We start from the raw sequence: 26,798 nt of genomic DNA, 5'->3' as shown, positions 1-26,798 counted from the left end.
CCACAGTGCCAGGCACGTCCCCGGCTCTGCCACCCACCCCTGGCTCCACGGGTCTGACCGGGGGCGACTGTGTCTCTCGGCAGCCTGGACCTCATGCAGATGTGCTGGCAGTACAACCCCAAGATGCGGCCCACCTTCATCGAGATCATCGAGATGCTGAAGGACGACCTCCACCCCACCTTCCAGGAGGTCTCCTTTTTCTACAGCGAGGAGAACAAGCCCCCTGAGACAGAGGAGTTCGAGCTGGACTTCGAGAACATGGAGAGCATCCCACTCGACCCGTCGTCCTACCTGCAGCGGGACGCGGCGCTCGGGAGGGACGCTCGGCCGGTGGCGGGGCTGAAAGGGAATTACGAGGATCACGCCCCCTACACCCACATGAATGGCGGCAAGAAGAACGGGCGCATCCTGCCTGTGCCACGTTCGAGCCCGTCCTAAGCCAGCCTCCCCGGGCATCGCTCTCCCCGCCGATCTCAGGGCTTGGCAGGTGTGCCGACGCAGCCAGTGAGACGTACGGACTTGGCACGCGGTTCGCAGTTTTAATCGTCTGAAGATTGCACGGACCTTTGGGGCTGGGGGGAGGGTGTCTTCTTTGCGTGTTCCCGTTTGTTGCCTTTGTGTTTCAGTGCAAGAGCTGACGTGCTGCTGGCAGGCTGCTTCTGTGAAACACGCGCGAAGGGTTCTGCGGCCACCGCTGCAGCCGCTGCTCACCGCTTGCCCGCCTTGGCTGGGAGGCAGGAAGGGGCTTCCCGCCGGGGTGCTGCACCAGCCGCTTCGGCCGTCCAGCCGGCACCCCTGGCTGCGGGGACGTGGGCTGTGGGAGCGGAGGCCCCCCAGTGAAGTAGAACCAGCTTCCCCGGGAGGCCCCAAAGCTTTCTCTTGTGCCAGCCTCGCCCTCGAGGGTGGTCTCCTCATTTTGCTTTTAGGCTGAAGGATCTTCTAGATGCGTCAAACACGGATCGTTTCTTTCTCCGATTTGACCAACAGCTGCTGCTTCTCTTCTCAATGGGTTAATGTGCATGCGAGAAGCTGAGTGAGTGCATTATGCACGGGGAAAAGGGCGCGTCGTTTTGTACACAGCTTTATGTAACCACAGAGTTGAGGGGGTGGACGGGGTCCTCCAACCGCCCCCTCTGCTTCCCCGGCACACGAAGGGATTCTGGGCAGTGTGTTTTTATGCAGGAGGAATTTTGTGGGGGTGCCCCCATCCAGCTGAGCGGGGGGGGGGGCAGAACAGTCACATTGCACATCTGGGGAGAACGTGCAGAGTGGAGGAGGCACAGCCAGCAACCCGCCCCCTGCCCCTCTCTGCTCCCTCTCGCTCTTCTGCTCTTGCCACCCGACTGGGAGTTTGTCTGATTAGCGTTTAAGTGTATATAGGTTTGTCGTGCCATATTTAAATCTTAGATAGTAGAACTCCCTCTAAATTATTGATGCCTTTAATGAACCTACCTTCCTTCCTTCCTTCCTTCCTTCCTTCCTTCCTTCCTTCCTTCCTTGCCTGTTTGGCCTTAGAAGGGGCCCCCAGTGCCCCTGCTGCTTTTGGCAAGTGACCGCCCAGGAGCCAGAATGCCAAGCCTGAAATAACGAGGGGGGTGCTTCTCTTTTATTTTTTGAAAGCCCGTCTTTGTGCAAAGCACGAAACTGCCGGGCTGCTGAAGAAGCCACCTCAAGGCCCACGGCCCCAGCAGCGGTTCTTGCAGCGGGAGGGGCTGCGGGGGCCTGCCTGCCCTGGGGCAGCCCCCACTTCACTCCTCCCGCCCCTCGCCTTCTCTCTGCCTTTCTGCACGTGCCTTTGGACAGTGTCTGCGCTGATCGGCCACGAGATGTCCCACCGGGGAAGCCACCGAGCGGCGGCTCCTCTGCCGTTAGCACGCGGCTGCTGGGGCCCCCGGGCCCAGGCGGCCCCTCGCGTTTCCTCCCCGGGCTTGCTGAGGAGGGGAGCCCACGGCGCCAGAAACGCAGGGTTCGAGCCACGTGTGGCCGCCCCGCTTTGCCTCCCTGTGCCGGCCACCCACCGTCTCCCTCGCACAAGCGAGTGCGGGAGCTACGCAGCAGAGCCGTCAGAACGGGGAAGGGGCAGTAAAGGACCCCTGCCCCAGCCGTGGGCTGCCGCCCCCAGGCGAGCCCAGCGCGGTGGCCCTCTCCCGCCCGGCCCTCGGCCGTGGGCGCTGGGGGCCACCGAGGCTCTCGTGAGCCCAGGCGGGCCGCACCTTCGTGGATTCCTCTTGCCCACCTTTGAAGCCATCGAAGCTCAGAGACTGTTAGCTCAGGACGTCGGGATCGAGCAGCGAGGGGGGCCGCGGGCCTTGCCCGCCCACCCCTTGGGCAGCCCAGCCCCGCAGTGCGACCGTGCTGTGAGCGCGCCGTTTGTGCTTCAGCCGAAAGGGACACGTGGCCACGTGCGTGCCGCCCGCCCCCCCGGCCGCCCGTGTGCTGCCACAAGGCCCGCACTCTGCAGCGGTGCCCGCACCTTCTTGGATTTCTTCTTCGAGCGAGGCCGGCCGCCCGGACCCCTCGCTCGCCGTATCGTGCACTGTCGCTTTCTGTGGCTTGGCCATTTCGTCCTTCGTGGGTGCAGGGCAGCAGGCCCCGTTCTCTTCGTCCGCCTCTCCAGCGCCCGGGCCTGCATTTCAAGTGCTCCTCAGTGTAAGATAATTCACTTGTTCGCTGACAGATGGGCCTCTAGATTCACTATTTATCTCTTCGTGTCTCTCTGTTGTCTAAATAAGCTCTTAACAATTATTTCCATATAATGTGAATCATTGTTACAAAAAGAAAATCAAAAGGACCTTCTTTTCTTGTGGAAAAAATTTTAAGTGGATTTTAAGTAGAACAAAAAGGACACGAGGCATTTCTTTCAGTGTGTGTCCTGAACCACCCCTCCTGTAGTCAGTTCTCCGTCACTGAAACCGAATTAAGGTGCATTTTTAGCATGGGGAGGGGCCAGTTTTTAATTTGGAGGAAGGCAGGTCCCTTATTTGGGAGGGCTACCCTTGAACAGGGCTCCGGGAATTGATCTGCCGTGGAAGTTGTCCCTGTTTGGCAGGCAAGGCGCCTGCGTTGTGGCTCAGAAAACGCCGGCACTGCCCCATGGCGGCTCCGCTCCCGGAGCAGGTGTGCACGCGAGAGCATCGGGCGAGCCAGGAGGACGTGGGGGACCACACCTCGCCGAGGTGCCCACGAAAGCGCTCCCTTGTCCAGAGGTTTTGAAGCAGTGGTTGGAGAGAGCCGGGCAGGACGGAGTCGCTCTGCAGGCGTGCCAGGGCCCGGGAGCGAGAGGGACCCCGCGGGAGCCCCTTCTGTGACGGTGGGCGGCAGGAGGAGGCCGGCACGCTTCCGCAGCGCTTGGCGAGGGGACGGCTGTGCAGCCGAATGGGCCGGGGGCTCAGAAGGCCTCCTGCGAGGTGGGAGCCGCCCGTGGCCCGTTCCACACTTTTTGCCTTTCCAGACAGCCCTTGGCGAACCTGAACGCCTGTTTTGTCCCGCCCAGGCTCAGCGGACGCGGCCCCCGGGCTCAGGGTGCCCTGTCCCGGCCTGTCCTTTCTGGAACAGCCGGTGGAAGTTCCACGCTTCCTAGCGGGGTCCTCCCTGCAGGCTTGGCGCTTTCCCGTGTCCGGAGGGACGTGGCACTGCTCAGACGAGCAAAAACCGCACCCAGCGAATGGCATATAGGAGGAGCTCTCCCGGCCCACGTCGCGGGGCGGAAGCAGCAGCCCTGGGGGCGGCCAGGCGGGCGAGCTGAGGGGGCAGGTGCGGGCAGGCCCCAAGCCAGCTGTGCCCACAGGCTCGGCCACTGGGAGCCGGGGCCGTTCCGGGGGACTGCCAGGTGCTACATGGCCGTTCACTGTAACACGAGGGGGCTCTGCACACCCGAAACCTCTGCTCTGCAGGGGCCCGAGGATGGGGGTTCTGGGCAGGGCGACTTGCACTGGAGGACCCCTTCCGAGCACCTCGCGCCCCCGCGGAGGGCTGTGGGCCGCCTTTCCTCCCGCCCTTCTTCGCACAGCCTTAACACCTCCTCGTGCTTGGAGTCCGGGAGGGCGAGGCAGGCTTCCGATGTAGCAGATCCCCGAGAGATAAAGGATCGCACACACACGCAGACCCTCCTGCTTGGCCCCGCGTCTCCTCTGCTGCGGCACCGATCCTGTGCCTGGACTTCTCTCTCTTCGAGCAACGCTAGGGGTAGGCCTGTCACCAAGGCTAGCGGCCGCGCCCTTCTTGGCACGCGCATTTCAGTCCGGTCGACGTTTTCAGCTCTTGGACTCGCTCGCGTTTCCGCCAGAGCCCCGCCACGCGACCACGCCGGCTGAAACGGGGCAGCGCGTTCCATCTGAAGCAGACCTTCCCGCAGCAGTTGGCATCTGCCTCAAAGGGAGGTGTCAGAGTGCCCCCCCATTTATTTTATAAAAAGCTTGGAGGTGCTTCTTAGTCTCTTGAGAAGTGAGCACACACACACATTTTGCTGTTAATTAAGTCACTTGCATTGATTTGTGCAGGACGAGGTGGGAGGAGGGCTTAATGGCTGATCAGTTATCTTAAAATCGTCATGCAAGCATTGTTAGAAAACATCAAACTTGGCCGTATTGCCAGAACTTGGTAGATGGGTACTGATCTTTATGTGGAGACATTTGAGCTGGTGCCTCTTTTTTGAGGGTAGCAACACCCCACAAGACTTTGGGGAGGGATGGGGCACGCAGGTGGGTGGTCAGCCAAGGGCCCCTCTGACCCCACCCCAGATGGAGCGAAGCCCCTGGCCATGCTAGGAGTGTCTTGGCAGCCCATCCTCCTTGGACCACCCATCTTAGGCGGCTCCCCATGTGTGCCAGCGGTCCCAGAACACAGTTTTTCACAGAAATACCTCTTGTTTTACAGTAATGGATCAACATGTGCCATGGTTTTGAATAAAATTTATTAGGAAATGTACCCACTTGATTTATTTTTTCAGTGCTTTCTTATAACATCCTAGGCAGTGATGTGTTTAGAGAGTATCTTTGAATATAAAGTGGAAACTTGCTGTGTGTAAAATATTGAACAATTAACTGTTTATATTAAAAAAGTAAAAAAAAACTTAATAAATTATCCTAGAGTATCTCTGACTGGATGTCTGCCTTTTCTTTGTGCTGTTTGCTCTCGTCCTTCTCTAGCCATGGGAAAAGCCCCGAGAACACACAGGGAAGCGCAGCCGGAGAGGCAGAGGCCCCTTCCCGAGAACCACGTCTGCTCTCGACATGCGCTCAGACGCTCCCGGCAGGCCGGTTAGAGCTTCCGCAGCTCTCGGCCTGCCGCAGTCCTCTGCCGAAAGCCTCGCCTCCCGAGAACGGAGGGGCAGGGTGGCCACTGCCTTGTGCAGCACCCCACTTGCCCAACACCTGGCAGCAGCCCCCTTGCGCCGTGGGCACGGTGGCTTATGCGTTCCACCCCACGTGCAACGCCCACCCGGCCTTTTCTGAATCCTGGGGCAGCGCTGAGCTTTGTCGCCCTCCCGGGCACGTCCGAAAAGGCCAGCAGGCCCCGCGTGCCATCCCGAACTGCCCTAGGGTGCATCCAAGGCCCGGCACCGGGGCGCTCGGCAGCTGCCAGGCCTGCCTCTGACGGGGGCCGCCTCTCCGGCGAGGGGGGCCATGCTGCCTCCCCGCTCGGCTGTGTCACGTGACGGCCGCACGCCATTTGCAGAGCCTCCAGAGAGGCAGACATGGAGAAGTGCTTCCTGCATGGCAAACCGGGCCGGCTGGTGTGTGTGCGCTGGAGGGAAGGTGCCCCCGAGAGGAAGGGGAGCCTGGGTCGGAGGCGGCGTCTGGGCCGCGAGCGAGCTGGAGCACAGGCGAGCCCATCCTGTCCAGCCGGTCCCAGTGCCCTGGCGGAAGCGGCAAGAGGGAGAGGGCCAAGGGCTCGGAGGTATTCGGCTGCATTCTGTCGCAGAACAAAGCGAATTCCTTCAGCAGGGTGTTGAGCGGAAAGGAAATGCTTGGAGGGAGGGAAATGCAGCCCATGGCGGCCTGTGACAGGCGCGGGAGCACGGCGGCTCATCTGTCACAGCTAATGGGCCCCCGGGGGGTTTCCCGGCACCGGCACCCCGTCGCCTGCCTGACCTTCCCACCCCTCCTGAAAAGCGGTGCTGGGGACCATGAAATCGCTGCGCGCCATGAGCTTGCACAGAGGGTCGAAAGAAAAGGGCTTGGCGCAACATTGTCAGCGCCACCATCCGCAACGTCTTGGCACCGCTGTGCCCTGCGAAGAGGAAATCGTGCCCTCGGGAGCGCCGCCGGGGGAGCTGGCCGGAGGAGAGATGCGGACCACCTGGCGCGGAGGAGCTGGCTGCCAGGCGTGCCGACACGGCTTAATTGGACGAGGCGCCATTAAGCCCAAGGCAGCGGACATGGCAGCCAGGGGCCCCTATGCGTTGGACCACGGCAGCGCGGCTGGCTGGGGCACGCTGGGAATTGTAGTCCAGCACCAGGGCGGTGAAGACTGATCTCACGCAGAGCAGATGTCGGTAGAGGGCCCATCGTCCCCTGGGAAGGAACCTTGCCGTGTGCTGTTTCAGCAGCGGGGGCCGTGAGCATTTCCTTCCATTTCCACAAGGAAAGGGCTCTGGTTCAGGACTTCAGGACCTCCTTGGACGAGCACTGAGAATCCAGAAGGCAGGTTTGGAAGATGCCCCGCATTTCAGCATTTGTCCATGCTGTGCCCCCAGCTCCCACCGGCTCTAAGACGGCACAGCCAACGCCCTGGGATGGAGGAGCTGTGGCCTGGTGGTGCCTGGAGGGCGTGGGGTCCCTCTCCGTCTCTGGCAGGTGGGTCACAGAAGCGCTGTCGGTGAACACCCCCTAGGGGGCTCAGTCCGGGAAAGGCGGCCAAGAAAAAGCTGAAGTGACCCAGATGGGGAGATGCGTCCAGAGGGGGGCAGTGTGGCACAAAGCATGCGGAGGGAGCGCTGGAGCGCCCCTCCCGGCTGCCGGCTGCCTCCCTGGAGCCCAGGCACGTCCCCAGAGGGGCGTCCCCGGCGGTGGCCCCAGTGCCACAGGGCCGCCCTGGCCCAGGCCCGCCGGACGCCCGAGCAGCACCCTGGCTGGCTTCCCCAGCAGCCCAGGGTGGTGCCAGCCCTTGTCTCCTGGGCCAGGAGATAAGCGGTGTTTTAAAACAGGCGCTTGGCACGGAGTTGGGCACTGGCAGCTCCTGCAACAAGCACCCTCGGCCGCTCGGAGGACCCTCATCCTGCAGCGGGGGGGGGGCGCCGGCGGTGGCTTCCTTCCCTGCCCATCTGTGCTTGTGCGGGGCCCAGGAGCTGTGGCCCCGGGGCGGTGCCCTGGCCGTGCCAGCAGCAAGGTGCCCCTTTGTCGGGCACATGCCCAAGCCGCCCCCTGCAATATGCCTGGAAGTGCATGCTTGCAGCCGCCCCACCCCAGGCTCGCCCCCCGGAGAAGCCCAGTCAGGGCCCGCTGGCCAGGGGGCCTCGTGCTGCCGACGGCATGGCAGCAGACACCTGGCGGCGGTGCCCAGACCCCGCCTCCCTCATGCACCTCGTTCCCGTTAACGATGCTGTTGCCATGACTGCTAGTATAAATCCCCATTCTTAATAGCCTGCTCCCCACAAGGTTATCGGAGCAGTGGGCAAAGCCCACAAGTGCCGAAACACAGCAGAGCGGGGTGCCGGGGAGGCGCCCAAGTGCCAGCGGCTCCACGCAGGCGCTCCTGGGGCCGTGCCCACAGGCGGTGCCAGCCCCCATCTGAGCGCGGCCCAGGGTCTGGGGGCCGGCTGGTCCCGAGCTGCCGGGGCTCCCTGGGCCAACAACATGCCCGGAGTTTGGCCCGGAGCCCCTGCCGCTCTGAGCAGGGCACGGCTTCCCATCCTTCCCGTCGGCGGCCCCGCCCTCGTGTCCCACCCCAGCCGTGCCTTCCAGTCGAAGCCCAAGTGCAGCCGCGGTTTGTGGCACCAAATCCAGGAATTTCCCCAAAGGCAGGCCATGAACTCGGGCCGGCCAAGAAGGGTTTCCAATTCCCAACAGGGTGAAAAACCAGACTCACCCCCCACCCCCCGTTTCCAAGGTAGACTGGAAGCTCCTGCCCTGATGCGAGAAATTAATCGCTGAGTGCAGTACATGCCCAGAGGCACTGCTGTTCCATGCGTCTGTGGTTTCCGAAGCTGCTATTTTCCACCTGGCAACATTTGGTGAACTACTGGGATAAAGTCTTACAGTAGCCCCCCTTAGAGGAGACCTACTGAAGTGAATCAAAGTGCAGCTTAGCCTAGATGTTGCCCCTCAGGTTCCGTGAAACACTAAGAAGATCCAGTAAGCCTAGAGTTGGCCCACAGCTGCTCCAGGCGGAAAGCACTCGTCTTCCGCCATTGGGCGGGTGCCGTGCCACAGCCGAGACGGTGCCCACCAAGCCTCCCTCCTTCAACAGAGTGGCAGGCCTCCCCTCTTGGGCCAGGGAGGTCCAGCACCCGTCCTGTTGCAGGGGTCCTCCTGGGGTCAGACTAGATGGCCCGGGAGGCCCTTCCTGGCTCACTCTGTTTCTGTGTTTCCTGGTTTGCCCAGAGCACTGGACTAGACGGACAAGTAGTCTGAACCAGCATGGCAGTTATCACATCCTTCGCTACAGGGATCAACCAGAAACCCCCTTTTCAGACAGGCCTGTAGCAGAGTTGCTTCGGAACAATGTCCTGGGTCCAGAGGTGCCCGTGCTTTTCAGTGGGGAACATGGCACCCGGAATCCCGTCACGGAAGAGGCCTCTGCCCACAGGCCTGGTTTGTGCGTGGCCGCAAGTGCTGTTAGTTGCTGTTGAATCATAGCCGTTGTGCAGTGTGAGCCCAGCTGTGTCGATAAGCCACGATTTCTCGACCACGAGCAACCACGATTCACGACCCAGCAGGGAGCCACGGGCCGTCTGCCTGGGCTGTTCGTGGCTAGCAGCCGTGGCTCATCGCTGCAGCTGGCGTCACAGAATGCAACTCCCAGTCGGCTTATGCAGCCCACGGTCTGGCTAGCGGCCGTGTGACCCAAGCCACGGCGCCGGGCCACTGAGCACAGCGTGGCCGCCGCTGACTGGAGATGCCGCAGGGGCGGAAGCAGAGACCGCTTGTGCGCAGAGCACTCCTTCCCCACAAAGAGCACCCCGTGAAAACCTTTCCAGTCTCCGCTAAGGAATTTGGGGGACACGCTGGTGAGCACCCCCTGCTAGTTTTAATAGGGCTAAGTGTCCGCACGAGGGGCGTCCCTCTCCGGCCGGATTTATCCGAAGACTCTCCACGCCTCGGCCGTGCTCCGGGGCGCAGGACTGAATCCCCAGGACGGATGCTATTTTAAACGCTGCAGGAAGTGAGTGATCGCATGCCTGCGAGCGAACCCCTCGCCAGGTCCAAGCGCCCTTCTGCTCTCCGGGGAGGGGAGGCGGTGGCAGTGGCGTGGCTGGAGCAGGCCCGGCGCCGCTGCCTTCCCTCGCATGACTTTGACAAAGCCTTGCCCGCCGCCTCTCCACTCCCTCTCCGGGCAGCAGCCCCAGCAGAGCCGCCTCCTCCTCTCCTCTCCTCTCGGCACCCAGGCGGCCCAGGCCATGGCGGACTCCCTCCTCAACCACTCCTGGCCATCCTTCTCCAGGCGCTGGATGAAGCGGTGGTCCTTCAAGAGAGGTAACGCGGCAGGGGCCCCGGGCCGGCGCTGGGGGCCCGCCTGCGAGGGCCCAGACACCTCGGCCCACGCCTTGAGGGAGCTGCAGGGCTGGCAGCATCGCCTGCCCCGTCCTTCCGGGGCTTGTGGGCTGCGGGGGGCGCTTGCTGCCGGGGGCCGTGGTGGCGTGGCGGGGCACAGTGGGCACTCTCGCTTATGCCGGATCCTGGCCCGAGAGTGCCAGCGGGCATCCCAGAGGAGCAGCACCGCCTGTGCTGAGGGGGGGGGGGTCCGCTGCTCTTCCGCCGGCCTGCAAATCGCGCCTCCCGGAGCTGCCGTGGGACCCCCTCGCCACCCACTTCACACGCGGGTCCCGCAGCACACGGCTGCCTCCTGCCGCTTTAACCTTTTATGGTTCCCGTCGGGCGTGTGAACCTGCTTAATCTCCGCAGAGCTGGCAGACGCTCAGGGAGCCCTTGGAGGGCCTCACGTCCAAGAGGGATCCGTGGAAGAAGGGGCTGCCGGCCGGGGCCCTCTCCGCACGGGGCCACAGAGGCGTTGCGGGTCCCACGCCCCGGCCCCGCCCAGGGCACTGTCCAAGGCAGGGCCCTCGCTGGGCCCCTAGCCGGTTAGGGGCCGGCCTGGCAGAATTCTCATGCAAGTTCACATGTGCTGAGCTAGATTTTCAAACTAGGAAATAGTGAATTGACTTAAATTTCACGGGTGGCCAACTGGTCGATTGCGTTTGTTCCATGTTATCTAAAGTAAAACCATGTTTTCATCAGTTTTCCTCAGATTCAGATCAGCTGAAACCAGTAAGTTTCAAAGCTTGATGACCTTGCAGCGATTTGTGGGAGGGGAGTAGCACTGGCAGCAAGGGGGGGCAGAGCCCTCACCCGCCTGCCCCACTGCAGCCCCCTGGAAAAGCACCCGTGCGGCCACGGAGCGGCAGGAAAGAGAAGCCCTCGAGCGTCTCTTGAGGAGAGGTGGATCCCAGGGGCAGCCCTTTCGCAAGGCTCCCTGCTTTCGGGAAGTGGAGACCTGGCCGGCCGGCAGGCTAGGGATCATGCTACATTTCCTTGGCCCCCGTTCCAGAAGCCCCCTGGACACTGGCAGAGAGGAAGGGACAGCTGCGGCATGCTGGGAGTTGTGGTCCAGCACATGTGGAGGACTTCGGGTCGGGAAATGCCCACTCACTGGCCAGCTGCGTGCTCCTGCCCCGGTCCTTACTCCACCGGGCTGCCATTGTTGAAGGCAGAAGGCACGGAGGGGGGAAACGGCCGGCCCACCAGTCACAGGCCAAGGCCGCCGCTGCGCTCTCCTCATCCGCCTCCTCTCTCCTTCTTTTTCATCGCACTTTCCAGGAAAGAGACCCCGGGCAGGCTTGCAAAAGTTAGTCCAGCCCCCATGGCCACCTGTCAGGCCACCTGTGGGCAGAAAGGAGAGGGTCAGCTTGGGAAGCCCCAGCCCCTCGAGCGGATGCTCTGAGGTGCAAGGAAGCGGAGCTGGAGGCCAGGGGAGGAAGGCAGCACAACCGAGACACCTGGTGCTGATGCCAAGGCAGCGGCTGGGCTCGCCCGGTGCCTCGCTCGCTCTTGGCTCTCCCCTCGCCAGCCCTTCTCCTGTTTGCAGCTTTCCTGCCATGGTTTCTGCCATCCCTTCCGAGCTCAAGGGCTTGACTCTCAGGCTGGAAGCACCGCTGGCTTCCAGCCTGTGCTTTGTGCTGTGCAGTTTGCCCTCTCCATGGTACTACCGGGAAGCATGTTGCTGCTGCCCGGGCGGCCCAGAGCAGCAAGGGAGCGTGAGGCGGGCGTTCTCGCCCCACAGGGCCTGCACATTGCCTAAAATGGTCTCCCTGCAGCCTGGGGTGCTCCCCCTCTCGGCACGGCAGCCTCTCCTGCGCGCACAGCATGTTCCAGAGTTTACGGGCCTGATTTATCACGTGTTGAGGCTGGAGTGTCTGAAGCACGCCGGTCGGGGTGCATGAATGCAGAGGTTTTGGAGGGGCTGGGGCAACTCAGGATGCAAGACCAGCAGGGCTCCAGCGCCCGGGTGCCACCAGCGGCGTGGCCTGGGGTGGCAAGGAGCTGTGTGCCAGGCTTTGCCACAGGGGTGAGGCACAAAGGGAGCCAGGGCATGGCTTGATTGAAGCAGTTCCCACCCGTCCTCCGTCGCAGCTGCTCCGACATCCATCAGCCACCCTATTCTCTCTGCCCCTCTGCCCCATGTCAGCGTCCCAGGCTCAGAATGGTCTCTGTTTGGCCGTGCAACCCAACCGCTAGCCTGTAGGGAACCCGAGTGACTCCAGGGAAACACGAACCTACGCGCATTCGGGTTTTCCCGCATGTGCAGCAGTGCAAAAGCAGTTCCCAGTGTCCCGCGTGTGGTGGCACGAAGGGCAGCCGGTCTCCCGGGACACCAGTCAGGAGCAGGACCGAGGGACAGGGGAGCAGGCAGTGCCGTGTCCCAGGCCAGGATCCAGACACGTGCCAGGGCGCATCTGTGCGCAGCAGAAGCCCATTCCCAGATGGCCTCGCGTCCATCACACGCGACCCGACCTGCATCAAAGGTGTGACCGAGTCCCAGCATGAACCGAGCAGGCGCTCTGTGCCCGGTGGCCTCAGGCCCTGGTCACGCAGCCGCATCTCGAGGCAGCTCCCTTGGGAAACCCTCCAGGAAGGCTCAGTCTGAATCCCAGGGCCCAGTCAAGGATGCCCAGCCAAAGCGAAACGCCGCCCACCACCCAGTGGGCGCTGAGGCTATGCGACGCTGGCCTTTTGAGCGAGTGCGCCACCGCCGAGCCGCACCAGCCGAGCAGGAGGAGCCGCAGTGCAGCCCCGCCTGGAGGAGCCTTCCCCACTTGGGGGCCTCCAGGCGCACGGGGCTGCAGCACCCGACCATCATCCTCAGCTCGGATGAGGGGCACTGCGGCCCAGCTCGTACGGCCGGACCCCGCTGAGGGAGGGAGCACCGGCATGGGCTCCGCTGCGGCTCCTTCCGGCGCCTTCCGGCAGGGGAGGCTGCCGGCTCTGTCGGCTGGGCCCCTCACGGGCCGCCTGCTCCTTCCACCAGGTTCCGACTGCAAGCCGGCGGCACGTGCTGGCCCCCCCTCGGGCTGTGGCAGCCCAGACGCCGTGTCACCACCACTGACCGCGGAGGATGAGGTCTTCCTTGGCAGCATGGCGGTGCAGAGGGTAAGCCTGCGCTGCTGGGCCCCTGGGGGCTCGTCTGGCTGCCCCGGGAGTGGACGCCGAGGGGCTGAGAGGGAGGCTGACGCGCCCAGGCCTCCCTGGAGGAACCTCTCACTCCATGGCTGATCTGGGGATGTGGCCAGCCAGGAGCGGCTCGTGGGAGTCGTGCTCCGGCACGCTGGAGGGCAGCAGCCTGGGGAGACCCACACAGGCCTGCCGGCACAGTCACCAAAACCGAGAGGCTGCGCCGCATCGGGCGGTGTGTGTTGTGAGCGGATCTGCGACAGCCTTTCCCTCTGCTCTCTGGCAGGCGCATGCCTCTCCTTCTCCGGATCCAGGCGTGTCCTACAGCAGCACTGAGGACCTGCTGTCCATAGATGCTGAGCTCCAAGGCTCTGAGTATTACAAGGACCTGGGGCTTGACGGGCCCACAACATCCCAAGATGTGCTCGCCTCTGTGCCGTGCCCCAAGGCAGCAGGATGCCACTACCTGGACAGGGACCGTGCCTGCTCCTGCGTCTCTGGGGGCCAAGGGGGCTTGGCCCAAGAACAGCCCGGACTGTTGCCCGAAGCAGAGAAGCCCTTCCTGAGTTTGGTGCAGTCCACGTCAACCTCGCGGTGGTACAGCTGGAAAATCCCCGTGCCACCAACAGATAAGCAGCGCAGGTGAGACCACCTGGCCAGGGCGGGGGGCATGCTTGCAACACAGCTTCCCCTCAGGGGTTCGGGATGGCTTCTGGGCTGAGGTTCCATGCGGAGGGTCTCTGTTGGAGATCTTGCCTCTGCCACAAACTTGCAAGGTTGTCTGAGACAACACTGGATTCGTGCTCCCCTCTTTGCTGAACTGCTGGACAGGAAAAATGCTTCCGGACGACCTGGCAGGTTGTTGCAAGGATTGAAAAGTGTGAATGTGTGTCATTGGGGGCGTCCAGTGGTTTTCCCAGGCCTCTGGACCACCAAGAGAATCCGCAGGGCCTCCTTTGCAGTGGCTCCCTCTCTGCGGAACGCCCTGCCTGTTGGTGGTGTTTGTGGAAGAGCTGGCAGCCCAGAAGACAGGGCGGGCACAGCCGCTCTCTTGGACGCTTTGTGATGAGCCGGCTTCCTCTTTTGTGCTCTGGGCGCCCCCGTGCGTCTCTCCAAGTGGCCCAGACACTCCTAAAACGCCTCGTTACATAGAGCCTCACTGCATGCCTGGAATGCAGCACTACAGGGACAGCTGCGATCAAACCATGGTTTAGGGTTACATGTGAGCCTGCTCTTTGTGTTCCCGTGGCTTCCATAGACGGAGCCTCAGCCTGGGTTCGAGCCAGACCGGGCTGCGAGAGACAGACCAGAGCCAGCAGACGTGCCTGGACTGACATGCGGAGCACGTGGGGACAGTCGCAGAACGAGGCCCACGTCCTCCCGCTCAGCGAGGCTTGTCTTCGCCTTACCTTGCAAGATGCCCGACTTTGCTCTAGCAAGCTCCAGTCTTGCAAAACTCGTTTTGCTTTCCTAGACGCCACCGCTCTCGCGGATCTCCATTAAGGCACTGGTGGCCAGTGGAGGAGAGAGCTTGGAGAACTCCTGTCACAGCAGGGGGAGGAGGGCCGTCTTAAAATCCACATGCCGCATCCCAAGCCCCTGCCCCAGAAGGCGGGGAATCAAAACACAGTTTGCACCTTGAAACTGGGGGGCTGCAGGAGGCATACTTGTTAAAACCGCAGCTATAAAGATCGCAAGAGGTGGGTGCTCTCTTTGCGCCATCGCCAAACCCACAAGGGCAATACGGATTTTGCGGCTGGGCCAGGAGGGGCCCTATTTATAACTCCATTCTCCATCCTCCTTATAAGGTGCTGGGGAAATTATCTCTGTCAGCCAGCTCTTTGTCAAAGCCCAGCAGGCACAGAGTGTCCCGGAGGCCCCGCCAGGAAGCAGGAAGGCCCAGAGCAGAGCATGTGCAGAAGGCCTGCACATCCCGCGCACCCCAAAATCGCAGCCTTCTGCTGGAGGGCGAGTGGGGCAGGCTGTGGGGAGGACTCTGGGGCTGTCTCTGCTCTCCGTGGGGAGAGAATCGAGATGTCGGCGAGCCGGAGTCGTGGGAGGGGTGGGGGCCCCCCATGGCGTGACGTTCTTTGGGGTTCTCTAAGTGCCACCTTCCAAGACACAAAATCTTTGGCTGCTTACAACAAGTGTAAGTGAGCAATATTAAAATATAACCCTCCATACTGCTCCTTCCCACAGGGCGGCTGATAGCAGGAGACCATCTGCCATTGTCTTCACAACCTCCCTCGCCCTTCTCGGATTTCTCAGGCAATGCCAGTCACTGTCCACACACTATCATAGTCATGTGGACTAGAAACTTAAGTTAGTTGAATTAAGCATTTCCCATTTCCTTTTTCAATGCATTAATTTTCAGAGTGACTCATCCTATCATGAGAAGGATAACAATTTAACTGCAAAAAAGTAAAATGACAAACGGCAGCTGCCCATAACACAATAGTTTCTCCCCAGCTTGTAAAGCCCAGCTTGTCTCTGACCTAGCGTTCTCACCCCGCAGGCTCAGCCTGGACGCCTCGGAACTGGAGAGTGACACAGAGCAGGAGGATGGAAAAGCAGAGCACGCTGCGGATGCGCCGCCACCTCTGCCCCAGATGTGGAGTGGCCCCCTGGGGGTGGGAGCCGAGCTGGAGCCCTTGCCCATGGGCCTCGGCCTCGGGCCAGAGGCCGGCAACGAGGCGAGTCTCGGCAGGGCACGGCTTCTGTGCGCTGGGAATGGGAGGAGGCGGCCCGCTGGAACATCATTCCTCCGGCCGACCGCTCGCTGCGAGGAGCCAGCCGGTGGCTGCATGGCCTGCGATGCATTGGCCCCCGGGGGCAAACACCTGCCACCCCTCACCTCAGCCAGGGCGGATGGGAGAGGCACCCCAACAGTGCCGGCGGCCACCCGTTCTCAGTGGGAATGCCCCAGGGCCGCGGAAGGCTGTGCTGACAACAGCTTCCCCTTTGCAGGAGCTTGGTGGTGGCGGAAAGCGGCCACGGTCCAAATCTGTTCCGTCTCCCAGCGACAGCTTCTGCTCCCCCTGGAAGTCCCCTGGCCTGGAGGTCTCGCTTCCTGTCCCTGTAGGTGCGTAGCTCTTGTTGGTGGCTGTATCCTCTGCGCTCGCAAGCGGAGCCCTGCGAGGTCTGTGTCCCATCATCTCGCCCGTGGGGAAGCCGAGGAGCGCAATCGATGCATGGCTGAGGCTGATGGGTCCAGACCCAGCGGCGGCTCATGTGGCGGAAGAGGAGGTCGTGCCAGCATTGTGGCAGGTGCTGCTCTCAGCGAAAGATTCCCCTCCCAGGAGTGCCCAGAAAGGCCTGAGGCTTAGGGAAAGAGTGCGTTTCTCGACGCTTAGTGGCTGAATTACCAGGGTGGGGGGCAGAGCTGGTCCTGAAGGGACGGCACAGTTCGGCTGAAAGCAGGAGGAGCTGGGGGGGGGTGCATTTCATGAGAAGACACACCTCATAGCTAAACTGTCCAAGTAGTTTTGGGGAGCTCCTGTATGCTCAAAAGCATCAGGGAAGGAAAAAGAATCGGCCTCCTCACGGGATCATGAAGCCCAGGCGCCACAATCGCCAGCCCCGCCTCTCGCTGGGCAAGCAAGTTCCCTGACCAACAAGCAGACCATCCTGCTGGGGGAGACGGGCCCACCGGGGGTGGCGGGTCAGCCCTGTCCCAGTTGCCACTCGGGGTGTTTTGCCTTTCAGGAACGGTGCCGCCTGTGCTGGAGATCCCAGGAAAGGACCCTGTCCCCCCAGAGTAAGTGTGGGCCTCCTTGTCTGAGGACTTGGGACAGTTTCTGGGGCAGGGTGGGGCCATCCAGCGCTGGCCCCGTTCTTGCCTGCAGGGTCTCCCAAAGCGTCTGATGTAATTTCTTCTTTCAACAGGCTGATGGTACAACAGGTGCTGAAGGAGCTGACACAGTACCACGGGTGAGTCTTTAGCGATGGGGGTGCCAGATGTGGCGTGCTGGCCGGCTTTATTTGCCCTTCCACCCCCTCTGTTCGCACAAACCCAGGTGCCGGTGCCCCTGGCTGAGAAATGTCTTCTGCAACCCGATTCCCATCATAAGTTTGGGCTGCAGGAGCCATGCTGGCTGGGCAGGATGGGAATCCCACTCCGGCAGGTAAGGAGGGGCTGGGGCTCTGGAAGAGGGGCAGGAGAGGTGGGGGCAGAGGCAGTTCAGCAGCACAAGCTGGGGGACTGCAATAAGCCTTCCTCTCACCCCTCGGCCCGGGGCACAGGGCCTGGACCACTCTGGGACCACCGGTACGTCTCCTCCCCACGGTGCTGCTGCTGTCATGGGGCCCTGGGCATGGCCTCCCGCTGTCCCCCCCTCCCGCAGGACAGGAGCTGGGGTAGGGCCTTTCCCCATGGCCTGCACCCCATTAAGCTGGCCAGGCTGGTGAAAATTGGGGATTGGCTCACCTGTTGATTCCTCTTTCTCAAGTTCTTCCCAAACATGCCAGCTTCGCAAATATTAGTAAACTTTTGTCAGAAATTAACGGTGGCAAAACCCTCACCCATCTGCCCCGGCCAAATTCAGAAGGTGGAGGGCCACAGCTGGCTGGCTGCCCCACGGCTGCTAAAGACGAAGGGCCTACCCCCAGGGACCTGGCAACCCTCATTCCGCCGCGCCAGGAGTGCATACGCAGGGGGCTGAGCCCATGTCTGAACGTTTACCCCAAATACGGGGAGCACTGCTTTGCTGAATTCACAGGGAGACTGCATTGAAGGAAATTCTCAGCCACCCATAAATTAAATCATCCATTTCATTTCTTGAGCACCCGGGGCCAGCTGACCCATCCATGCTTACGGTCTGATGTGCTTCCCCGCTGCAGTGCTAACCAAGGACTGTGTGCCCCCAAGGGTGGCTGTGACGCCCAGCAAAACCTGACCTGTTCCTCTTGAGCCTGGGGGTCACGGCAGCCCCCTTGCAACAAGGTCTTTCCTCCAGCCACCAGAAGACACCGAAGGAATAACCGAGCCTGCAGGGGGCAGGGTCCTTCTCCAGTGATCTTGCGGGCCAGGGGGGGTCAGTGCCGAGTGCCCCTTCGCTTGCCTGGGGTTCCTGTGCGGCTGGCCGGCTAACAGCCACACCGTGGGAGTTGTTGGCAGTGCAGCCACCCCTGAAGTCCCAGAGGAACAGTCAAGCTGCTCTTAATGTCCATGCTGCTGTTCAAGCCACACCCAGGCTGGTGGCTGCCCCATGGGCCATTGCTAGGGGAGAGCAGCAGAGCTATCCCCGTGCCTTGCGCAACACGCATTGGGTGGCTCTGCACGAAATCCACTCCAGTGCTTCTCTTACCGGTCAAATCCAGCTTCTGTCTCTCAGCCCCTTTAGGTCTGTTCAGTTTCTCGAGGTGTGTCATCCCCTAAGCAACTGCAAATTTTTAGATCCACTTATATATGGACTGACTTGCCATCACTGCTCTTCCTTGGCTGCTTAATGTCCCATGCACTTATTCCAGCTGGAGAGCACTTTGTACCTGAGAGGTGCAGAATATATCTCATGAAATGAATGCCAGCAACTCTGGTAAGATTTATCATTCGTTCTTTTCTTGGCGCAGCCCTGAAGACGATGAGAAAAATGAAAGAGGAGACAGAGGGGCAAAGGTGAAACGCCGCCTGAGCAATCTTCGCAGCCGTGTCACTGGATCATGGCAGAAAGACAAGGTGAGACCTGGCCCCCTATACCCCTGCCTGTCCAGCTGGCCCTGGCACCCACCCAGCTGGCACCTGGCACCCCCCTCATGGACAGACCTGCCTCTGCCAGCGAGCTATAGTCCTTCCCTGAAAGGCCAAGTGCTCATGAGATTCTGCACAGAGGGCTGATGAAAATAGCAACGTGACAGGGATTATATGGTGAACAGCACCAGCTTCCAGGGGTTCTGGCCAGATGCCTTCCTGGAGATGCTGTTGGGGTCCAGTCTGGGGAACCTTGCCATGCAAAGTAATGTCCTGCCACTCAGCTGTGGCCCCTTCCCTGACGAGGAAGATTATCAGAGCTTGTGGTTCTGAAGCAAGGATCTAGGAAGCTGCCTGTTTTCTCTTTCAGGGTAAGACCAAAGAGCAGCACACAGAGGCTGGGGAGACGGAGGCGGGCAAGCGCGGACCGCATGGGCATGTGCTGGCACCGGGGGCCTTCGGCAGCCACATCCGCTGCTGCTCCATCTGTGGCAAGACCCTGTCCAGCCAGACGGGGCCGCAGTGCTTGCGTGAGTAGCGCCCTCCCAGCCCGGCTGGGGCTCATCCATGCATGCTTGTGCGCACCCCGCTCCACCTGCATCCCAGCCCCGCTGCGCCAGCCCCTCTTCTGGATGAGCGCACAGAAGGGCGAGCAAAGCAAAGGGGGCTTGTCCACACATCTAATTGGAAGTTAGCAGCTCTGCATCCCTACCTACCTTGACTGCATGCAGCATGCACAGGATTTGGCTTTAAGTGTATAAACATCGGGAAAATGGCGAGCAAACACACTCAGTACAGTCCTGTTGGTGCAGACGGAGCGTGCATGAGAAATGCATCTCTCTCTTGAACGCGCAGGGCAAGGTCTCCCTTTCCAGGCGAGAACGATTACGCGAGCTCCACGTTCTTTCGTGGGGAAACGTTTTGCTGTTAATGGCGCCTTTATTAAGTTGTAATTGGGAAATTTTAACGTTGCGGCGGACCTCGTGCAATTGCGCGTTGCACGCGCGCGTCCCTTCGCTCGCTCGGCTTCGCGCTTGCTTGCCACGGACGCCGAGCGGCTTCCGTCATCCCGCCTCCGCCGCGCTCCAGCTCGCCGCACAACGGCCCTGCGGGGTCGGCCGGCTGCGCGGCGCACGAGGGGGGCGGCACCGGTCGCCTAGGCGACGCGGTCTCCGGGCAACGGGCGCGATGACGCAGGTCCTGCCCCACGGCGCGAGACCCAAGCGCGGCGCCCTCGCGCTATCTCAGCCCGCTCCGCTGGGAGGAGGCCTCGCGCTCCACGTCTCGCGAGAAGGGCGGCCTCGCGCTTGCTCGCGCGGGAACTGCGGCCGATCTCGCGAGGCGGGCCTGGCTCAGCGGGAAGCGCCCTCTTCGTGGGCGGCGGCGGCGGCGGGGACGGTTCTCGCGTCGGCGCTTCTTCCGGAGGACGGGGCCGCGTGGCCGCTGCTCGGGCGCCGGCGGAAGCAGCGGCCCCGGAGGGCAGGCGGCACCCGGAGAAGCTGCCGGGCGCCCCCTGGTGGCTCAGGTTGGTTGCGGCCTCTGCCCGTTCCCCGCGGGCGGGCGAGGAGGGGCTCCTTCCGCGGAGTGGCAGGCTGGCCGCCTCCAGTTGGCCTTGTATTTGAAGAGAATGCAAGTTCCTAGTCCTTACGTTGCTGCTGCTAGTCGCGAAGTCGCGTCCGACCCCTCGCGATCCCACGGACAACGTTCCCCCAGGCCCTGCTGTCCCCCGCCTTCCCCGGAGGCCACCCAGCCCTTCACCCACCGCCCCAGGGACCCCATCCAGCCACCCCATCCAGCCACCATTAAATGAGGTGGCTGGATGGGGTCACTGGGGGACCACCCTCTGCCGTCCCCTTCTCCTGTTGACCCCGATTGTTCCCAGCATCCCCGGGGAGTCCCTCCTCCTCATTCGGTGGCCAGAGGATCTGAGCTTCCTCTTCAGGATCCTGCCTTCTGAAGAGCAGTCAGGGTTGATCTCCTCCAGGACTGAACGGTTTGATCGCCTTGCGGTCCAAGGGACTCGCAGAGTCTCCTCCAGCACCACAGTCCAAAGGCCTCAGTCCTTCGGCGCTCAGCCTTCCTTCTGGTCCAGAGCCATACATGAGTTTGACACAAATCTGTGGGTGACAGGCTGGCAACGGGTGCAAACTGTGGCAGGCGTGGCCCCTCTCGTGTTTTTGCCTGCTGCACTGGAGGCAGTCTTGGGTTGGGTGAGCCAAAAGCCTTCCTTCAGCATCCACCACTCAGTGCCTCCTGGGCTGAAAAGAACCAAGGTACGTTTTTAATCCAGTTTTTATATTTTGGAAAGTACCGTTTCTTCCCATCGTACTAAGAAAGCACACTTGCTGTCTAAGCTGCCTGCTTGGCGTTGTTTTCCGGGTCCCCCCCACCATCAGCACAGAGTTCCAACCTTATCTACCTGGATTGTTGCTCATGTGACTTTAGCTGGAGAAACTGAAAGCTGGAACAGGGAAGAACCAGCAGCTGTTAGCTGAGCTGGAGGCAAGGTCGACTAGGCCCTGTGGGGGAGCTGCTTCTAAGCTCTGTGGCCCCAGCTGCTTGTCTTCAGCAGCAGCTGGCCTTCAGAGAGTTGCTGCTGCTGACAGTGCGGGCTGTGCGGGTAATACATTGCTGTCGTGAGCCGCTGCCCCTGAGAACTGCCCGGGCCGTGCATGAGTAGCATCTAGACCTGGATAGCACAATCTCTCTCAGGAGAAGCAGCATCCATTGTGTGTTTGCGTTGCTTGCGCATTCCCGTGCATCTGCAGTTGGACAGCAGGGTCTCTCTCGCGGGTGGGGCAGTGTCCCTTGTGTGTTTGCGTTGCTTTTGTGTTCCTGTGGACCTGGAGCTGCATGGCAGGGTCTCTTCCACAGGTGAAGAAGCATCCGTTGTGTGTTTGTGTTGCTTGTGTGTTCCCATGAATCTAGAGCTGCAGCAAAAGTTGCATCCGTGGTGTGTTTGTGTTGCTTGTGTGTTCCCGTGCATCTACCAGCCGCCCAGTGGAGGGGAACTTGGCAGGAGCTCCATCCCATAGTGTGCCCCCCCATCCGTCAGAAGCCCTTTTGACCCCCCTGCGACAGAGAAGAAAACCCCATGCCACTCGCTTAAAACTCCGAGCTGGGTTCTTCTTGCGATGTCCTTATTTGCCAGTGTCTGTTGCCGTGGGTCAGACTAGATGCCCCGGAGGCCCCTTCTGCCTCACTCGGTTTCTGTGTTTCCCTGAGCGGAGCCAAGGTCAGACTAGATGGCCCAGGAGACCCCTTCTGCCTCGCTCTGATTCTCTGTTTCCTTTGGAATGTGGTGCCAGGAAGACTCCTCCCTTGGACTGCAAAGAGGTCCATCCAGTCAACCTAAAAGAGAGCAGCCCTTTAGAAGGTCAGGTATGGAAAAGCTCAGATACTTTGGCCACCTGAAGAGAAGGAACAACTGAGGCCTTTGGATTGTGGGGCTGGAGGAGACTCCTGAAAGTCCCTAGGACCTCTAGGAGATCAACCCAGTCAGTCCTAGAGGAGATCAACCCTGACTGCTCTCTAGAAGGCCAGATCTGAAGATGGACCTCAATGGAGATCCAACCAGCCAGTCTTAGATCTTGGGGGAGATCACCCCCGCTGCTCTCTAGAAGGCCAGATCCTGAAGATGGACCTCCGTGGAGATCCAACCAGCCAGTCTGAGATCTTGGAGGAGATCAACCCTGACTGCTCCTTAGAAGGCTGGATCCTGAAGCTGAAGCTCAGATCCTTTGGCCACCTAATGAGGAGGAAGGGCTCCCTGGGGATGCTGGGAACGAATCGGGGCAAAAGACGCAGGGCTGGCAGAGGAGGAGGCGGCTGGACGGGGTCCCTGGGGCGGTGGGCGAGGGGCTGGGTGGCCTCCAGGGCTGATGGGGGACGGCAGGGCCTGGAGGAAGTGGGCTCGCGATGGAGCGATGAGGACAACCTCCGTCAGCCATTCAAGCCTGTAAAGGGGAACGTCCCCCCATTCCAGCCTTGCGAGGCTGTGGGGGGCCTCCCAGGGTCCCCGCGGTTTGAGGGGCATCCAAACAACCCCAGCCTGCTTTCCTGGTGTGGGGCCCTAGTGTCTTGGTGGGGCTGGCTCTAGCTGATCCGCTCAGGGAAGCATAGACCCAGAGCTAGGCAGAAGGGGACTCTGGGCCATCTAGTCTGACCCCGGCTCTGCTCAGAGGAACATGGGCACAGAGGGAGGCGGAAGGGGCCTCCGGGCCATCTAGTCTGACCCCAGCTCTGCCAGAGGAACATGGGAACAGAGCGAGGCGGAAGGGGTCTCCGGGCCATCTAGTCAGACCCCGGCTCTGCTCAGAGGAACATGGGCACAGAGGGAGGCAGAAGGGACTCTGGGCCATCTAGTCAGACCCCGGCTCTGCTCAGAGGAACATGGGCACAGAGGGAGGCGGAAGGGGCCTCCGGGCCATCTAGTCTGACCCCGGCTCTGCCAGAGGAACATGGGAACAGAGCGAGGCGGAAGGGGTCTTCGGGCCATCTAGTATGACCCCGGCTCTGCTCAGGGGAACATGGGAACAGAGGGAGGCGGAAGGGGTCTCTGGGCCATCTAGTCTGACCCTGGCTCTGCTCAGAGACACATAGGCACAGAGCAAGGCAGCAGGATCCTCCAAGGTCATCTAGTCTGACCTCGCGAGCAATAGAGGCCGAACAAAGTTATTTTCTGAGCTACATGTGAGGCAGAATATCATCGCTCTGCTATGTTAACGTTACCCAAGCACTACATCAAAATGTCTTCTATTTAGTGTTCAAATTCTGAATTTCGGGGGAGAAAAGTGAGGGGCGTCCCATACGCTGGGGCGCTGTATTGATGGGACAATACGGCAGTGTCGGCCTTTGGCAACGAAGCTTTGCACCATGGTTTTCCGGATGGCATCCTCCGCCCGCTGGCCGGGCTTCCCAGCAGCCTGCCAGAGTTTCTAGTCCTCAGTGAGGCCGCGCGCAGGTCCAACCGGCCCCCTCTTGTTTCCCTCTCCCCAGATTGTGGTTCCAACCCCCCCAGACCCCACAAGGCTCCCTCGCCTGCAAGCCGAAGCCCCCGATCCAAGGTAGGCCTCTGCCCCAGATTTGCCCCCTGCCCCTCCCCCATCCCTGAGCAGTTGCCCCGGGGCAGGTAGTCCAAGCCAGCCACGGGGGAAGCCCCTGGGGCATTCCCTGGGGTGAATGGGGCCCGGACTCCGGACCCGCTGCCTGTACCCCTTCCGATGGCGGGGACGCTTCGGGGACACCCCAAACGGGATCCATGGGTTGCAGAGCGGTGGTCCCTTGGGGGCGGTGGGGGGCCGCGTCAGCCCCCCTGGCTGGGGGTCGTGCCCCGGGCCACAGCGTCCATGCCTAGGGTCCAGGCGGCCCCCGCCGGCTCGGCTCCGGGGTGCGGGGTGGCCCAGGGTTTTCCGGGGGGGCTGAAAGCGGGCCAGGGGGGTGTAGGGCTCGGCTGGGGGTCCCACACCCTCCAACCGGCCCCCATGTCTCCTCTCTCGCAGCACAGGGATCTGCCGCGCCCGTTGCCCGCCGGCCCGCAAACTAGCCACCTCCGGAGCCCGGCTCCAGGTGCGTACCAAGTGTGCCCGGGGTGTCCTCCCTGCCGAGGACCATCCCACTGGGGGCGGTCCTTCCCTCCCCGCCCTCCGCCCCGCGGGGCCACCCGGGCCAGGCGTCAGAGGCCTGCAAGTGGGGGGTGTCTGAAGACCGGTCAACGGATCGGCAGCTCTTCTGCAGCACTCCGAGGCCCATCACCCGGGGGTGCCGGCCAAGGCTTGGGGTGCCTGGGGGTGGGCTGGGGAACATGGGCACCAGGCACCCGGATCCGCCCCCTGCCCATCCCTGTCCTTGGCTTCAGCAGCCCCATTTCGGGGGGGGAACCCCCCCTTTGCCGTAGCCACCCGGACCGGTGGTGGCTACCCCATGGCCCATGTGCCACCACGGGCACCTCCCGGTGGCCACCTGAGCCCAGTCACCCCGGCACCGCCCCAGCAGCCACACGCCCGTCCGGGAAGGGTGAGGCGAGGACGGCACTCGGTGGCCATGGGTGGCCAGAGGGGGCGTGTCGAGTGCTGGTGGCGGAGCCTTCCTCCTCTTCCTCCTCCTCCTCTTTCTCCCAGCCCTAGCGCAGTGGCCGCATACATGTATTGCTAGCCCACAGGTATCTCTGGACCCCCTCCTGCCCCACAGCCAGCAGCCCCCCCAGGGCCCCTCCATGGCCACCCAACCCCCCTGCAGGGGAAGGCCCGGCTCAGCCGCGCAGGTGGGGTGTCCCTGTGTGGGTGGCCGCTGGGCCCTGGGCTCCCCCCACCGGTAGCCCAAAGGTGCCCCCGGATCCCCTCGCACCAAGCAGGGCGGCCATGCTGGTGACCCCGTGGCGGTCCTCGGCCCCCCCTTGGGGGGCCGGGGGACCCAGTCCGGCACCCCGGTGGCCGACCCCATCACCGCCTCCTCCCCCACAGCCCGCGGCCACAAGGAGCACCCCCGCCGAGTGTCACCGGGCCCCAATGGCAACCGGCAGAAGAGGACTGCGCCGCCACCGAGGACCGCACTGCTGAGCGCCGCCTCCGCTGGGGCCGTGCGGAAGGTCAGGTGGGTTGAGTGGCTGCCACGGGGGTCCGGGTGGACTGGGGCTGGGGGCGGGCCGGCGGGGCCCCCCCAAAGCGTGGGTCGGGGTGGCAGGTCCCGGTCCTCGTCTGGGGACACGGCTTCGATGACCCGAGAAAAGCCCCATGATCGACAGCAGAATATTACAATGTTTATTATCACAAACGTAATATCTAATTATATAGAAAGTAGTACATATTGTATGTATAATTATTGTAATAGCATGTGCTTAATAAAATGGGCTTTTTGTGCTATGATATATAATATATATCTATACATATAGTATAGGTGCTATATATAATAATGAATAAATAAATTATAATGTAATTAATAGCATGTGCTTAATAAAATTGCTTTTAGTGCTATGATAAATACTATATATATATGTATATATATAGAGAGAGAGAGAGCGCGAGAGAGAGAGCATACGTGCTATATATAATACATATAAATAAAACTAATGTAATTATAATAGCATGTGCTTAATAAAAGATGCTTTTAGTGCTATGATATATAATATATGTAACTATATATAGTATAGGTGTTTTATATATAATATATAAATAAAATTATAATTATAATATTGTAGTAGCATGTGCTTAATAGAATGTGCTTTTAATGCTATCATATAAAATATATATATAGCATAGGAGCTATATCTGAAATGAATAAAATTGTAATGTAACTATAATATTATAATAGTATATGCTTAATAAAATTGCTTTTAGTGCTATGATATATAATATATATCTATATATATAGTATAGGTGCTATATATAATGAATAAATAAAAATATAATGTAATTATAATATAATAGCATGTGCCTGATAAAATGTGCATGTAGTGGTATGATACATATTATATATATAATATAGGTGCTCTATCTAAAATATATAAATAGAAGTATAATGTAATTATGTTATGTTATAATTAATGTGTTTAATAAAGTATGCTTAATACAATGTGCTTTTAGTGCTATTATATATACTATATATACATAGAGATATATATTATATAGCATGCTTAAAATGTGCTTAATAAAATGTGATTTTAGAACTATGATATATATATATATCTATTTAATATAGATGCTATATATAATATATAAACAAAAGTATAATGTAAGCATATTATAATAAAATATGCTTAGTAAAATCTGCATTTAGTGCTATGGTATATAATATATATCATGTATTATAGATACTATATATAATATATATAAATAATTTTTTAGGATTTGATTTACTTATTTTAACAATGTTTTACACATTTTAGGTTTTGATTTTATTTTATTATTTTAACAATTAATCTTTAGATGTTGACCCCGGCTCTACTCAGAGAAACATAGAAACAGAGCGAGGCAGAAGGGGCCTCTGGGTCATCTAGTCTGACCGCGGCTCTGCCAGAGGAACATGGGAACAGAGTGAGGCAGAAGGGTCATCCGGGCCATCTAGTCTGACCCCGGCTCTGCTCAGAGGAACATGGGCACAGAGGGAGGCAGAAGGGGCCTCTGGGCCATCTAGTCTGACCCCGGCGCTGCTCAGAGGAACATGGGCACAGAGCGAGGCAGAAGGGGTCTCCGGGCCATCTAGTCTGACCCCGGCTCTGCTCAGGGGAACATGGGCACAGAGCGAGGCAGAAGGGGCCTCCGGGCCATCTAGTCTGACCCCGGCTCTGC

At 60.2% G+C, this 26,798-nt stretch overlaps 2 protein-coding genes across 5 annotated transcripts in view; both read left to right on the top strand.

Moving 5' to 3' along the window:
• Positions 1-5,092, top strand: part of INSR (insulin receptor) — a 38,800-nt gene extending 33,708 nt beyond the window's left edge. Inside the window, exon 21 of the mRNA XM_044433682.1 lies at positions 84-5,092. Coding sequence (XP_044289617.1) covers positions 84-438 — 355 coding nt within the window. The 3' untranslated portion in view covers positions 439-5,092. The remainder of the gene's footprint in view (positions 1-83) is intronic.
• A 594-nt stretch (positions 5,093-5,686) lies between these two features.
• The window catches only part of LOC123025166 (rho guanine nucleotide exchange factor 18-like), a 39,564-nt gene continuing 18,452 nt past the window's right edge, over positions 5,687-26,798 (top strand). For 3 of the 4 annotated variants that reach the window (XM_044433681.1, XM_044433679.1, XM_044433678.1), the window contains exons 1-12: positions 5,687-6,797; positions 12,685-12,806; positions 13,114-13,469; positions 15,343-15,520; positions 15,795-15,909; positions 16,533-16,584; positions 16,713-16,757; positions 18,396-18,501; positions 18,884-19,043; positions 23,512-23,579; positions 24,015-24,081; positions 24,975-25,104. In XM_044433681.1, the coding sequence (XP_044289616.1) occupies positions 6,683-6,797; positions 12,685-12,806; positions 13,114-13,469; positions 15,343-15,520; positions 15,795-15,909; positions 16,533-16,584; positions 16,713-16,757; positions 18,396-18,501; positions 18,884-19,043; positions 23,512-23,579; positions 24,015-24,081; positions 24,975-25,104 (1,514 nt within the window). In that variant the 5' untranslated portion in view covers positions 5,687-6,682. Of the gene's footprint in view, positions 6,798-12,684; positions 12,807-13,113; positions 13,470-15,342; positions 15,521-15,794; positions 15,910-16,532; positions 16,585-16,712; positions 16,758-18,395; positions 18,502-18,883; positions 19,044-23,510; positions 23,580-24,014; positions 24,082-24,974; positions 25,105-26,798 lie in introns of all 4 variants that reach the window. The other variant, XM_044433680.1, reaches the window with a different exon arrangement.

The sequence above is a fragment of the Varanus komodoensis genome, unplaced genomic scaffold (genome assembly GCF_004798865.1).
Source record: "Varanus komodoensis strain SLA01 unplaced genomic scaffold, ASM479886v1 scaffold26, whole genome shotgun sequence".
NCBI lineage: Eukaryota > Metazoa > Chordata > Lepidosauria > Squamata > Varanidae > Varanus > Varanus komodoensis.
The sequence above is the reverse complement of the archived record's forward strand: the minus strand, read 5'-3'. Positions and strand labels throughout refer to the sequence as shown.